Source organism: Schistocerca americana, chromosome 11 (genome assembly GCF_021461395.2).
Source record: "Schistocerca americana isolate TAMUIC-IGC-003095 chromosome 11, iqSchAmer2.1, whole genome shotgun sequence".
Classification (NCBI taxonomy): domain Eukaryota; kingdom Metazoa; phylum Arthropoda; class Insecta; order Orthoptera; family Acrididae; genus Schistocerca; species Schistocerca americana.
In genome coordinates this window covers 43,145,121-43,158,231 of record NC_060129.1, presented here as the reverse complement: position 1 = coordinate 43,158,231, position 13,111 = coordinate 43,145,121, and the positions used below count along the sequence as shown (strand labels likewise).

Here is a 13,111-nt window from a genome sequence, read left to right as displayed (position 1 = left end):
CAGTGATTCTGTTTCTAACTTATCAATGGCGACAAAATGACATCCTTTCACGGTTGTCTTCAGCCTCGGGAATGGAAAGAAGTCAAGAGGTTGCCACGTCCGGCAAATACTGTGGAGAGGGCAACATAACAGTTTTGTTTTTTGCCGAAGAAATCACAAACAGGTATTGAGATGTGAGCAGGAGCACCATCATAATGCAATTTCCATAAAGGGTTTTGCACAGATCTGGTCATTTTCTTTTCTTCAGATTGCTTCACAGAAATGGCACATAACTTCCAGTTAGTATTCCTTCCTGACCATTCAACCATAAGGCAGGAACTCGTAATGCACTCTCTCACTGTAACTGAAGAAAACAGTGACAAGAACTTGTCCAACTTTTCCTGTCTCGGCTCTTCAGGTAGTTTTCATTGGGACGACCAGGCCTTGGTTTTGATGTAGTACCCACAAACCAACGTTCTGGCACCTATTATAACCTCCTTTAGAAATTCTAGATCATTGTTGACCTAATCTAGCATTCCTGAGTGATATCTACATTGATTTTTGTCAAAGTTCAATTTCGTGACAAACTTTGTTGCAAAATTTAAAAAAAATTGCCATTAATTTTGGATCACATTGATCACACCACATACACCGACGGTATTGATAGGTGATTAAAGTTTAGGGGAAGAAGAAAACATTTAAGGTTTGATGAGGACACTGTAACTGTCAGAAATGGCAGAGGGCTGGGAAGAGCAGTCAACCAGAATACAAAGTGTCTCGAGAAGAGGTTGTAAAATCAATATCGACGTAACTACACCGAAGGTAATAACACGTAAATTAACTAATTCAGGGGAATGCCGAGGGAAGTAGATTAGGAAAGGAGACATTAACAGCAATAGATTTAACATCTGAGCACAGGACATAAAAGGTGGCATCACTCGTGCGAAACTCTGCTCGCCCTTTTCACACGGTATCCTCAAACCGTAGAGGGAGAGCAGCAAGCAGATTCGACACTCTGACGTTTCCAGAAAGCATCTGAGACGCTGCCCGTCTACAGACTGTCGACAAAGGTCCGAGCGTACATATTAGATTCCCAGGTACATGAGTGCCACAAACGTGTCTCGAGAAATACAGGGCGAGTCAAAAGTCCTTGGACACCTTCATAAGTTGGAAGATAAAACGGAAAATTGAATGTGATGATGGGAACATAGGTTTGATGTGGGGCCGCAACTCTTGGAGATAATCTCATTCATGGCCATCATCTTGAAATCCACCATTTTGGATTTTTTCTTTCTTTTTTTTTCCTTTTCTTTCAGGAAGGGGGGTGTATGATACATCAAACAACTCTCGCTTGAGCTCTGGAATGGAGAGGTGTAATTTGTTTTTGTCTATCTTGTACAGTTTAGAAGTTATTAATGTTCAAAGTTACCTTAATACCGACTCATGTCTCAGGATGGACGACACATAGAACGTGTTGTAGCAGTGGGTACGAAGGTAATCTCCCAACTTTGAACATTAATAACCTATAAACTGTAGAAGACAGACAAAAACAAATTACACCACTAAATTCCAGAGCTCGAGTTAATGTTATTTGATGTGTCATACACCCCCCTTCCCATCTTAAAAAAATTACTTGAATCCAAAATGGCGGATTACAAGATGGCGGCCATGAATGACATTCACTCCAAAAGTTGCGGCCCCACATCAAACGTATGTTCCCATCATCACATTTCAATTTTCCCTTTAACCTTCCAACTTATGAAGGTGTCCAAGGACTTTTAACTCGTGTATAACCCCATACACTGTCCTCGACAGCTTACGTTTGTCAGGGATGAGGGAATCTTTGAGAGAGCCACGACCCAAAGTTTGATGCGACTGCTATTATCCTCTATATACACTAATGATCTGACAGGCAGGGTGAGTGGCTGGCTGCCGGCGACATAGCTCGGTATACGGGAAGGTATCACCGTTTAGTGAATGTAGGAGGATACAAGATGATTTAGACAGAATTTCTGGACAGTTTGATGAATAACTGCCAGTTCTTTTTAAAAGAGAGAGAGAGAGAGAGAGAGAGAGAGAGAGAGAGAGAGAGAGTCATGGATATCAGTAGGAAAAAGAATCCTTGTTGTTGTGGTCTTCAGTCCAGAGACTGGCTTGATGCAGTTCTCCATGCAACTCTATCCTGTGCAAGCTTCTTCATCTCCCAGTACCTACTGCAAACTACATCCTTCTGAATCTTTTTAGTGTATTCATCTCCCTCTATGATTTTTACCCTCCACGCTGCCCTCCAATACTAAATTGGTGATCCCTCGATGCCACAGAATATGCCCTATTCGCCGATCCCTTCTTCTAGTCAAGTTGTGCCACAAATTTCTCTGCTCTCCAATTCTATTCAGTACCTCCTCATTAGTTATGTGATCTACCCATCTAATCTTCAGCATTCTTCTGTAGCACCACATTTCGAAAGCTTCTATTCTCTTCTTGTCCAAACTATTTATCGTCCATGTTTCACTTACATACATGGCTACACTCCATACAAATACTTCCTGACATTTAAATCTATACTCTATGTTAACAAATTTCTCTTCTTCCTGCAATGTTCAAATACAGCGTTAGTAGTCTGCTTCTCGAGACCATTATGTCGATTAAATGTCTAGGCGTGACATTACACAGCAATACAAAAGGGAATGAATACCTAAGGATCGTACCAGTGTTCGGATGAAAAGGTATAGAAGGTCAGTCGAAATTTGCATATGCCGCTTCGAAATAACACAGTCGGGCATCTAATCTCGGGACGTGGACAAGTGTCCGATGTGGTTAACAGCGATGTGTACTGTGAGACACGCTGCAGCCTACGTGAGTCCATCGAGAGCAAACGACCTGGGCTGCTCGTGAAGGGAATGACTGTGCTCCAGGATAACACGTGTGCACACCTCCGAGGTAACACATAGCGTAATGGCCAAGTTCAAGTGGGTGCAGCTCGAGCACCTGCCCTCCAGTCCAGACATGTCACCCTGCAATTTTCACGTGTGTGCTTCATTTAAAAAAAACATTGTGAAGGAGAGCACTTCAACTCTGTCGACGAACTGGAGGACGCGGTGGAGAACTGGTTCCCGGTTCCCTTCAGTCACGGAAATCTCTGAGCTCGTGGAACATCGGGATGTTGTACCAGGTGATCAAAAAGTCAGTATAAATTTGAAAACTTAATAAACCACGGAATAATGTAGATAGAGAGGTAAAAATTGACACACATGCTTGGAATGGCATGGGGTTTTATCACAAAAAAAAACCACCCCATATTGATAGATACGTGAAAGATCTCTTGCATGCGTCGTTTGGTGATGAGATCGTTTGCTCAGCCGCCACGTTCGTCGTGCTTGGCCTCCCAGGTCCCCAGACCTCAGTCTGTGCGATTATTGGCTTTGGGGTTACCTGAAATCACAAGTGTATCGTGATCGACCGACATCTCTAGGGATGTTGAAACACAACATCCGACGCTAATGCCTCACCATAACTCCGGACATGCTTTACATTGCTGTTCACAGCATTATTCCCCGACTACAGCTATTGTTGAGGAATGATGGTGGACATATTGAGCATTTCCTGTAAAGAACATCATCTTAGCTTTGTCTTACATTGCTATGCTAATTATTGATATTCTGATCAGATGAAGTGCCGTCTGTCAGACATTTTTTGAACGTTTGTATTTTTTTTTTTTTTTTGTTATAATAAAACCCCATGTCATTCCAAGCATGTGTGTCAATCTGTACCTCTCTATCTACATTATTCCGTGATTTATTCAGTTTTCAAATTTATACTGACTTTTTGATCACCTGGTACTTGGGCATCTGGTGATTATTTTTGAATGAAACATCAATTATACCCACAGTGTTGCTTTGTACCTCTTCTTTTGAACACCTCTCATACGAGGGTCAGTTGAAAAGTTCTCGGAATCACCACGAGAGGTCAGCACTAGCGCAATGAGTTGTTCACGTGATATTCACTGGACTGTTGTCTGTAAACACGTGCCACATCAGAGCTCTCAGAAGAGAGCTGTGGCAATGATGTGGCTCTGTCGTCGTTCCCGCGTAGTGATTTGCAAAGATGGGGGGAAAAAAAAAAAAATCGGGGTTCAAGCAGTGATTAAGTACTTCGTAAAGAAATGTATGAAAGCAAAGGACATTGGTGCCAATGTCCAGAGTGCTCTGGGGACTCTGCTCCTTCATATTCAACTGTTGCCAAGTGGACAAATCAACTTAAATTTGGTCAGGAGAGTTCAGATGATGATGCGCGTAGTGGTCAGCCGAGAGAAACTACAGTGTATTAAGCAATAGACAATATTGCTATTAATACCTAGAACTACGTAGGTGCTCGAGTCGTCCTGCATGGTCTGTCAGTGTTCTGTGAGGGAGTTCTTAACTTTACCATTACCAATAATGATACCCTGCAGCACGATAATGGACGAGTAACCAACCGTTGCCCTCATCTGTGGACCAAAAGTGGATAAAGTTGCAGGGCCAGAAAGTTTTAACAGTCGTGACGTCATCGCGTACCGGACATTTCACGTCGCAGAGGTCTACAATAGACACACGTGTAAATCGTATTACCTGCCGTCGATGCCTTTCGTTCTCGGGACCGGGAATAGTCGTAAAATAAATGAATCCGAATCTGTGTCAGTGTGGGTCAAAGGTGCTGACAGTTGTAAAGAAATTAAACTCGTCGGTGACCTTACCCGTTATAATAAAAATTAAATAAAAACTTTCCCTTCCCCATTCCTTACCACAAAAAATTATTATTTCATCAGCCACACGGGAGATATTCTGTGTGAGCGACGACCTCGGTCATTACGCGACCTCTTATCACTCCGTGTTTACAAACGTGACAAGCCAAATGAGACCGACACTCCCTCACAAATCTTTCCCCAGTCACGAGAACAGCGGCGCCGCCCCCACGCACAGCCGTACCTCTGGTGGCCGAGAAGAAGGCTGCGAGGACGCCCTGCTGGTGGAAGTAGCGCCCCCAGGCGGCGCGCTGGCGCGGCTGCAGCAGGTCCGCCTTGTTCAGCAGCAGTACGTTCAGCTTGCGGCCGCCCGCCTGCTCCGACACGTAGCGCTCCAGGTCGCGGCACCGGTACAGCAGAGGGTTGCGCGCGTCCAGGATCTGCACCACCACGTCACTGCGAACACGACAGGCGTCTACGTCCGTGAGGTTACTCGACAGTGGGTGCACTGAACCAGTTTCAGTCTACTACTCTGCCGTTCCACTCTTGCGAGAGACACGGGGAAAAAAAAAGACAGACACCTAAATCTTTCGGAGTGAGCTCCAATTTCTCTACGACACTTCTACACTACATTTACATCTACATCTACATTTACATCTACATTTATACTCCGCAAGCCACCCAACAGTGTGTGATGCAGGGCACTTTACGTGCCACTTTCATTACTTCCCTTTCCTGTTCCAGTCGCGTACTTTTCAGGGGAAGAACGACTGCCGGAAAGCCTCCGTGCGCGCTCGAATCTCTCTAATTTTACATTCGTAATCTCCTCGGCAGGTATAAGAAGGGGGAAGCAATATATTCGATACCTCATCCAGAAACGCACCCTCTCGAAACCTGGACAGCGAGCTACACCGCAATGCAGAGTGCCTGTCTTGCAGAGTCTGCCACTCGAGTTTGCTAAACATCTCCGTAACGCTATCACGCTTACCAAATAACCCTGTGATGAAACGCGCCGTTCTTCTTTGGATCTTCTCTATCTCCTCTGTCACCCCACCCTATGATCATTCCACTTCAAATCGTTCCCTACGCATACTCTCAGATATTTTACAGAAGTAACTGCTACCACTTTTTTGTTCCGCTATCATATAATCGTACAATAAAGGATCCTTCTTTCTATGTATTCGCAATACATTACATTTGTCTATGTTAAGGGTCAGTTGCCAGTCCCGGCACCAAGTGCCTATCCGCTGCAGATCTTCCTGCATTTCACTGCAGTTTTCTAATGCTGCAACTTCTCTGTATACTACAGCATCATCTGCGAAAAGCCACATGGAACTTCCAACACTATCTACTAGGTCATTTATATATATCGTGAAAAGGAATGGTCCCATAACACTCCCCTGTGGCATGCCAGGCGTAGGTTTAATGTCTGTAGACGTCTCTCCATTGAGAACAACATGCTGTGCTCTGTTTGCTAAAAACTCTTCAATCCAGCCACACAGCTGGTCTGATATTCTGTAGGCTCTTACTTTGTTAATCAGGCGACAGTGTGGAACTGTATCGAACGCCTTCCGGAAGTCAAGGAAAATGGCATCTACCTGGGAGCCTGTATCTAATATTTTCTGGGTCTCATGAACAAATAAAGTGAGTTGGATCTCACACGATCGCTGTTTCCGGAATCCATGTTGATTCCTGCAGAGTGGATTCTGGGTTCCCCGAAATGACATGATAAGCGAAAAAAACATGTTCTAAAATTCTACAAGAGATCGATGTCAGCTCGACGACCCTTCTTGAAAACTGGAACTACCTGTGTTCTTTTCCAATCATTTGGAACCTTCCGTTCCTCTAGAGACTTGCGGTACACGGCTGTTAGAAGGGGGGCAAGTTCTTTCGCGTACTCTGTGTAGAATCGAATTGGTATCCCGTCAGGTCCAGTGGACTTTCCTCTATTGAGTGATTTCAGTTGCTTTTCTATTCCTTGGACACTTATTTCGATGTCAGCCATTTTTTCATTTGTGCGAGGATTTAGAGAAGGAACCGCAGTGTGGTCTTAATCTGTGAAACAGCTTTGGAAAAAGGTGTTTAGTATTTCAGCTTTACATGTGTCATCCTCTGTTTCAATGCCATTATCATCGCAGAGTGTCTGGATATGCTGTTTCGATCCACTTACTGATTTAATGTAAGACCAGAACTTCCTAGGATTTTCTGTCAAGTCGGTACATAGAATTTTACTTTCGAATTCACTGAACGCTTCACACATAGCCCTCCTTATGCTAACTTTGACATCGTTTAGCTTCTGTTTGTCTGAGAGGTTTTGGCTGCATTTAAATTTGCAGTGAAACTCTTTGCTTTCACAGTAGTTTCCTAACTTGGTTGTTGAACCACGGTGGGTTTTTCCCGTCCCTCACAGTTTTACTCGGCACGTACCCGTCTAAAACACATTTACGATTGCCTTAAACTTTTTCCATAAACACTCAACACTGTCAGTGTCAGAACAGAAATTTTTGCTTTGATCCGTTAGGTAGTCTGAAATCTGCCTCCTATTACTCTTGCTAAACAGATAAACCTTCCTCCCTTTTTTTATATTCCTATTTACTTCCATATTCAGGGATTCTGCAACGGCCTTATGATCACTGATTCCCTGTTCTGTGCTTACAGAGTCAAAAAGTTCGGGTCTGTTTGTTATAAGTAGGTCCAAGATGTTATCTCCACGAGTCAGTTCTCTGTTTAATTGCTCGAAGTAATTTTCGGATAGTGCACTCAGTACAATGTCACTCGATGCTCTGTCCCTACCACCCGTCCTAAACATCTGACTGTCCCAGTCTATATCTGGCAGAATAAAACTGTGTGCCAGACTGAGACTCAAATTCTGGATCGTGGCCTGTTGCAGACACATACTCTACCGACTGAGCTACCCGAGCACGACCCACAACCTGTCCTCACAGATTTACTTCTGTCGTTTCCTTGTATCCTACCACTCTGGATGAAAATTAACTCTGGAAACATTCCCCCAGGCTATGGCTAAGCCACATCTGCACAGCATCTTTTCTTTCAGGAGTGCTAGTCCTACAAATTTCGCAGGAGAACTACTGTGAAGTTTGGAAGATAGAGATAAGGAAACGGTGTATGTTCTCTATAATGAAGTACAGTCTGAAAGAAGCTGCATAAATTCTATGCATTCAGATCTTGATAAGACCTCAAAGTGGTGCAAATATTGGCAACTTGTTTTAAATGATTAGAAATGTAAAATTATCCACTTCGGAAAAAGAGAGAACGTAGTAATGTACGACTATAATGTCCACGAGTGACAGCTGGAATCGAGCAACTCATACAAATACCTGGGTGTAACACTTTGTAGAGATATGAAATGCAATGATCACATAGGGTCAGCTGTGAGTAAAGCAGGCATTAGACTTCAGTTTATTGGTAGAATACTGGGGAAGTGCAATCAGTCTACAAAGGGGACCACTCGCAAACCGCTCGTGCAACTATTTTTAGAACATTGCTCACGTTTGTGGAACATGTACCAGATAGGACGAACAGAGGACATTGAACGTATACAGAGAAGGGCACCACGAATGGTCACAGGTTTGTTTAATCCATGGGAGGATGTCACAGAGATACTGAAGGAACTGAACTGGAAGACTCTTGAAGACAGACATAAACTATCCTGAGAAAATCTACTAACAAAGCTTTAAGAACCAGCTTTAAATGATGACCCTGCAAATATACAGGGCATTTCAAAAAAAATATACATATTTCGAATGCATACCCAGGGTGTTTATAAATGAATATCGGGGTTTTAATGCTTTATAATATTTATTACATTAAACTTACAGTTATAAATGATACCTCAAATGAAAGAGCAACTCAAACAGTTTTCCGAGAACCTTATAACTTCACTGGCATAGCGAAGTACGCGATCGGTCGAACTTCACTGTACCCAAGCACTGGGTAGGCCGCAAGGGGCCCAATGACAGGGCTCGCTTAGCAAGGCCTCCACGTTCACCCAACCTAACGCCGTGCGATTTTTTCCTTTGGGACTTCATCGAGGATCGTGTGTATGCTACCAGCAGACCTCCCCGAATTAAGAAACCGGATTGAAGCAACTGTTGCTACAATCACTGAAGACACTCTTATCAACATTTGGGAAGAACTCGGCTATAGACTTGATGTGTGCCGTGTGACAAATTGTGCTCACATTGAACATTTATAAGGTTCTTGGTAAAACTGTTTGAGTTACTCTTTAATTTGACATATCATTTATAACTGTAAGTTTAATATAATAAATATTATAAAGCATTAAACCTCGGATATTCATTTATAAACACCCAATGTTTATTAAACTTTAAGACATACAAATCTAAAACTTCACACACACATTTACGAACCTTTCAAGTTCAGATTACAGATGTTCAACATGTCCTCCATCAGCGACACGAACAATATCTCTCAAATTCCTCCGATAACTTGGCAAGCGTGTCCTTCGTCACTAATGTTATGGCAGTACGGATCTGGTTCTTCAACTCTTCCAGGTTCTGTGGGAGTAGTGGTACATAAATGTAGTCTTTAATGAAACCCCACAGGAAGAAGTCAGAGGGTGTAAAATCTGGTGACCGTGGAGCCCAGCTGAGACACGCTAAGTCGACAGCTCCTCGACGACCAATCCAACGGTTCGGTAGAGTTACATTCAGATATTCACGCACCTGGCGACTCCAGTGAGGGGATGCACCGCCTTGTTGAAAAATGGAGTTGTTTCGTGCAGCCTCGCAAACAACCAGTTTTCTAACACAGTTAGATACTGCCGACTGTTAACCGCGTTTCCATAAAAGAAGAATGGGCCGTGAAAAGGTGATCGGGATATCGCACAAAACACATTGAATTTGGGCGAATCTCGTACGTGTTCAATGGTTGCGTGTGGGTTCTGTAGGCCCCAAATTAGAACATTGTGTTTTTGTTACCCTGAACACTAACACGGAAGCTCACTTCATCACTGAACACAATGCATTGTGCAAAAGTGGTGTTACTGTCAACAGCATCAAGAATCTCGTTTCAAAATGCCACACGTTTGCATTTGTCATCAGGATGCAGAGCTCGTAACAGCTGTAACTTGTACAGCTCCGTAACCCACCGACATCTCAAAACGTGCCAAATTGTTGTTTTAGGCAGTCGTATCTCCCGACTGGCACGACGAGTCGATTTTGAAGGACCACGTAGGAAATCAGTTTGAATTCCTGCAACATTTTCTTCAGGAACACGAGGGCGGCCAGTACTCTTTCCTTTACATACACATCCCGTATCTAGAAACTGTCGATACCATCTGCGGATGTTCCACCCATTTGGAGGATGAATTTTGTACTTCAACCTGAAACGTCTTTGCACTGTATTCACGGAATTGCACTTGGCAAACTCGAGAACACAATACGATTTCTGCTGCAGAGTAGCCATTTTAAACATACGAAAGTTACCGAGAAAAACAGAATACAACTGACATCTAGCAGCTATTAATACAAACCAGACTGTGCATTCATTCCTCCAATAGCCGAGCTGAGGTGCAGCGAACGATAGATTGGACAAAATAATACTTTGTAATACGTATATTCTTTTTGAAACACCCCGTATTACAACACCCCTGCATATCGCTGACATAGGGACCGTGTGAATAAGATCAGAATAATTACAGCACGCACCTCAGCATCCAATGTAAATGGGGGATTCAGCCTGAAAATCAGGTGCAGGTACCCATACAAATTAATGACAGAATTTCAGAGACTTTACAGGTCTCTTACAGATACAATTTTATACACTCGTGCTCATAAATTAAGGATAATTGCATAATGTGGTGCCACACAACATGGCACTACACATAACTGGCGCTAATAGCAAAGGCACGTAGGGAACACACACAAAACAGATCTGTAAGTCCACAGTATTGGTGATAAGCTGGGAAAACTGTCCCGAAACACATGTGCTACAAAACACCACTGTTTCCTGGGCATGTACCCCATCATCAATACGAGATACGATCATCGTGCACACGTACACAGGCTGCACAATGGGTTGGCATACTCTGGATCAGGTGGTCTAACAGCTTCTGAGGTGTAGCCTCCCATTCTCGCACCAGTGCCTGTCGGAGCTCCTCAAGTGTCGTAGGGGTTTGAAGACGTGCAGCGATACGTCAACTGAGAGCATCCCGCGCTTGCTCGATGGGGTTTAGGTCTGGAGAACAGGCAGGCCACTCGATTCACCCGGTATCTTCTGTTTCACGGTACTCCCACGATGGCAGCTCGGTGGGGCCGTGCGTTTTCATCCGTCGAGAGGAAGGTGGGACTCACTGCACCCCTGAAAAGGCGGACATACTGGTGCAAAATGACGTCCCGATACACCTGACGTGTTACAGTTCCTCAGTCAAAGACATGCAGGGGTTATGTGCACCAGTCGTAATCCCACCCGACACTATCAAACCACGACCTCCGTACAGGTCCCTTTCGAGGACATTAAGGGGTCAGTATCTGGTTCCCAGTTCACATCAGATGAAAACCTGGCGAGAATCACTGTTCGGACTATACCTGGACTCGTCTGTTAACATAACCTGGGACCACTGTTCCATTGACCACGTACTGTGTTCTCGACACCGAGCTTTACGGGCTCTCCTGTGACCGGGGGTTAGTAGAATGCACGTTGCAGGTCCCTGGGCGAATAAACCACGCCTGTTCAGTCGCCTGTAGACTGTGTGTCTGGAGTCAACTGTTCCAGTGGCTGCGGTAAGGTCCCGAGCGAGGCTACCTGCAGTACTCCGTGGCCGTCTGTGGGCACTGATGGTGAAATATCGGTCTTCTTGTGGTGTCGTACACTGTGGACGCCCCGTACTGTAGCGCCTGGACGCATTTCCTGTGTGCTGGAATCGTTGCCATAATCTTGAGATCACACTTTTTGGCACACAGAGGGCCCGTGCTACGACCTGCTGTGTTTGACCAGCCTCCAGTCGCCCTAGCATTCTACCCTTCATAATGTCATCAATACATGTCTTTGAGCCATTTTCAACACACAGTCACCATTAGCACGTCTGAAACCATCTGTACACTTACTGCACTGTACTCTGACACGCACCGACACATCTCTGCATATGTGGACTGCTGCCAGGGCCACCGTGCAATGAGCGCAGGTCAAATGCACCGCACGGTCACACCCCGAGGTGATTTAAACCCGCAAACCACCCACCAGAGCATTGTTTCACCACATATCAGCATTATCCTTAATTTATGAGCACGAGTGTATATATAGACTGGAGCGGAGAGTGAAAATTTGTATCGAGGCCAGGAATCGAAGCCGGGTCTCTTGCTAATTAGGAAGGTGCGTCAGCTACTAAGCCACCTCGGCACAGCAGTTCACACAACTGCAAGAAACATTTAATTTAATTTCTGTAAGTACCTACACCTGGTTTTCCGGTTGGATCTACCATATATGTTCGATGTTGAGGTGCTATTCCAGGACGTGCAGAGCCGCGGCAACTCTGTTCGTGTGTAAGGAGGAATTTAAAGTAGCACGGGGGAGCAGTGAGAATTCGGATCGAGGGGTGAGCCACGTCGGGGTAATCGATGCACTTGCGTGATCCACTGTGCTGAGGTGGTTTAGTGGCTAGCACACCTGCCTAGTAAGTAGGACACTCAGGTTTGATACCCAGCCTCAGTACAAATTTTCACTGGCCGCTTTCGTCGTGATCGGGCAAAATATCTCACAAAATAAGTGTCAAACAAAAAAACTACAAAGAACAAAACTTGTCTAGCTTGAAGGGGGAAACCAGATGGCACTATGGTTGGCCCGCTAGATGGCACTGCCATCGGCCAAACGGATATCAACTGCGTGTTTTTTAAAATAGGAACCCTCATTTTTATTACATATTCCTGTAGTACGTACAGAAATATTAATGTTTCAGTTGGACCACTTTTTTCGCTTTGAGATTGATGGCGCTGTAATAGTCACAGACTTATGGCTCACAATGTTAGACGAACAGTTGGTAACAGGTACGCTTTTAAATTTAAATACAGAACATAGGTACGTTTGAACATTTTATTTCGGTTGTTCCAATTTGTTACATGTACCTTTGTGTACATATTTCTGAGAATGCATGCTGTTACAGCATGATTATCTGTAAATACCACATTAAAGCAATAAATGCTCAAAATGATGTCCGTCAACCTCAATGCATTTGCCAATATGTGTAACGACATTCCTTTCAACAGCGAGTGGTTCGCCTTCCGTAATGTTCGCACATGCATGTTGTCAGGCATTGCTGGTGGATCACGATGGCAAATATCCTTCAACTTTCCTCACAGAAAGAAATCCGGGGACATCAGATCCTGTGAATGTGCGGGCCACGGTATGGTGCTTTGACAACCAATCAACTTGCAA

The 13,111-nt window shown here is 44.3% G+C and overlaps 1 protein-coding gene across 2 annotated transcripts in view; it reads right to left on the bottom strand.

Moving 5' to 3' along the window:
- Window positions 1–13,111, bottom strand: part of LOC124553692 (large subunit GTPase 1 homolog) — a 169,018-nt gene that overhangs the window by 121,162 nt on the left and 34,745 nt on the right. For both annotated transcript variants that reach the window (XM_047127595.1, XM_047127596.1), the window contains exon 5: window positions 4,944–5,155. In XM_047127595.1, coding sequence (XP_046983551.1) covers window positions 4,944–5,155 — 212 coding nt within the window. The remainder of the gene's footprint in view (window positions 1–4,943; window positions 5,156–13,111) is intronic.